At 34.7% G+C, this 2,976-nt stretch overlaps 1 protein-coding gene across 1 annotated transcript; it reads left to right on the forward strand.

The window, feature by feature from the left end:
• Nucleotides 1-1,305: 1,305 nt before the first annotated feature.
• On the forward strand, nucleotides 1,306-2,220 carry LOC101100954 (taste receptor type 2 member 7-like). Its single transcript, XM_003982806.3, has one exon. The coding sequence runs from the start codon at nucleotides 1,306-1,308 to the stop codon at nucleotides 2,218-2,220; it is 915 nt and encodes a 304-aa protein (XP_003982855.1).
• Nucleotides 2,221-2,976: the final 756 nt, after the last annotated feature.

Consider the following 2,976-nt stretch of genomic DNA (forward strand, 5'->3'; position numbering starts at 1 on the left):
CACAATTTCTTTATCCATTCATCCATTGATGGACACTTAGGCTGTTGCCATATCTTTTATAAATAATGCTTCAATGAATATGGGGGTGCATATGTCTTTCTGAGTTAGTGTTTTTGTTTTCTTCAGATAAATACCCAAAAGTGGAAATGCTGAATCATATGGTAGTTTTACTTTTAATTTTTTGAATAATCTCTACACTGTTTTCCATAGTGGTTGTACCAATATAAATTTCCACCATCAGTGAATAAGGGTTCCCTTTGTTCCACAACTTTGCCAGCCCTTGTCATTTCTTGTCATTTAGATAGCAGCCATCCTAACATGAGATATCTCATTGTGGTTTTTATTTGCATTTCCCTGATAATTAATGATTTGCTCATCTATATGTCTTCTTTAGAAAAATGTCTATTCAGACCTTCTGCCCATTTTTTAATCAAATTGGGTGGTTTTTTTTTTTTTTTTGCTTTGGTTTTTGGGATTTAGCACATGTAATGTATTTATAATTCAGTAAGATTATGTGAACATCTCTTTGTAATAATAGATTCAATAACTTTTTCAAATGATACTCTTTAACAGGAGCATTAGATGACGTCAGCATGAGAATTTTATCCTGGTTATGCACTACTTTTATTACTGCAGTTTGCTGAAGCTCGGGTCAGAATTCTACAAATAAAACTTTAAAAATATGACAGCTCATTTAAGGGAATGAAGGATTCTTCATTTCAGGAAATAATTTTCAAGTCTAGAGAAGAAATTGCCTTTGTGGGGTGGGGGGAGTAGGGAGCGGGGAGGAGGACATTTTGTAAAGTGTCTTAGAATTATTATTAGGAAAAAAAAGTGTATTGGGGAAAGAGGCATGTCTGAGGTTGGATACTTGTGGCAATAATAAAAATAGTTGTCTGTCTTGAGGATGTATCATTTGTCATTTGGGAAAAATAAAAGGCAAAAAGGAAATAACAGTACGCTAAATAAAATATATTTATAATCATATTTTTCAGCAAAATTGAAAACGAATGAGAACTGATGAATGCCAATATGGCATTTTTCCCCAGGATGTAATTGGAAGACCCAACCTTCATTCAAATTTTTGGATTTGCATTGGCAGTTTCTTGTGAAGAGCACCAGATTCAAAAAGTAGTCCCTCTGATTTTCTTCCTTCCGGTAAAAATCTAGTGCAAGAGTCTACTTATGATCCAGGAATTGGCAGAAGGTCAGATTTCTCAGTGCTCTATGTTCCTATCTGCAAGATCATCCGGTGGAGGTATTTAACACCTCCACAAGAAAAAGCTAAGATTTATGGTAGGGAACATGGCCTCCTCTTTGTCAGCGATTCCTCACCTTATCATCATGTCAGCAGAATTTATCACAGGGATTACAGTAAATGGATTTCTTGTAATCATCAACGGTAAAGAATTGATCAAAAGCAGAAAGCTAACACCAATGCAACTCCTTTGCATATGTATAGGGATATCGAGATTTGGTTTGTTGATGGTGTTAATGGTACAAAGTTTTTTCTCTGTGTTCTTTCCACTCTTTTATAGGGTAAAAATTTATGGTGCATCAATGTTGTTCTTTTGGATGTTTTTTAGCTCTGTCAGTCTTTGGTTTGCCACCTGCCTTTCTGTGTTTTACTGCCTCAAGATATCAGGCTTCACTCAATCCTATTTTCTTTGGCTGAAATTCAGGATCTCAAAGTTAATGCCTTGGCTGCTTCTGGGAAGCCTGTTGGCCTCCATGAGCATTGCCGCTGTGTCTTTGGATGTAGGTTACCCTAAAAACATGAACAATAATGATTTCCTCAAGAATGCCACGCTGAAGAAGACTGAGCTCAAGATAGGGCCAATTAATGGAGTGCTTCTTGTCAACTTGGCATTACTATTTCCACTAGCCATATTTGTGATGTGTACTTTTATGTTATTCATTTCTCTCTATAGGCACACTCATCGGATGCAAAACAGATCTCATGGTGTTAGAAATGCCAGCACAGAAGCCCATATAAATGCATTAAAAACAGTGATAACATTCTTTTGCTTCTTTATTTCTTATTTTGCTGCCTTCATGGCCAATATGACATTCAGTATTCCTTACGGAAGTCAGTGCTTCTTTGTGGTAAAGGACATAATGGCAGCATTTCCCTCTGGACATTCAGTTATAATCATATTGAATAATTCTAAATTCCAACAACCATTCAGGAGACTTCTCTGCCTCAAAAAGAATCAATGAAATACAAACAATCCTGAAAAAGAAGAAAGGTTCAATGAAGAGCAGAAGCAATGTTGAATATTGTGTATTTGTTTGACGTGGATTCGATAGACTTACATTTTGTTTTTGTTTACTTATGTATTTTGTGTGCTCTCTTTCTGGCAATTTCCTTCTCCTCTTCTACCCCCAGGACATGTGAAGCACTAATTTTGATGTTGGATGGATAGGATATTTTTTCCCCAGGGACTGTATACTTAAAACATATATGAATACATATATACATAAAATATATAAGTATTATGATACTAATACATTCAAATAATTAACATTTTCAGTAGAGTGGCAGTTGTATAAAAAAAATCAGAGAAGTAAAAAGACTTCATTTGGTTAACCAAAGTAGTTCTGTTATCTGTTTACTCAGGTCACTGAGAATCTTCTGTTTTAGATGAGCAAAATCACATTGATTTAGGCTAAGACATGTAACAGTATAACCAATTTGTCTGTTTGGTTAAACATAACTATTTTTCAAAGAGCATCATTAGTGTAACTATTGTTAAAATTCAAATTATATATTGAAAGTTTCTGTATGTCATGGCAATGAACCCAGATATGCAGATTAAAGTCTAACTTTGCTTTTGATACCAGTTACTAGTTCAAATTGGTAAATGAGAAGATGCAAATAGAGCTAGCATTTATGTGCATATACACATACAATCCATGGTCTCCATCTCTTACAAGATGAAGAAATATTTTCTCATCCCTTGAAGTGTTAAACTC

This window comes from Felis catus, chromosome A2 (assembly GCF_018350175.1).
Source record: "Felis catus isolate Fca126 chromosome A2, F.catus_Fca126_mat1.0, whole genome shotgun sequence".
Taxonomy (NCBI): domain Eukaryota; kingdom Metazoa; phylum Chordata; class Mammalia; order Carnivora; family Felidae; genus Felis; species Felis catus.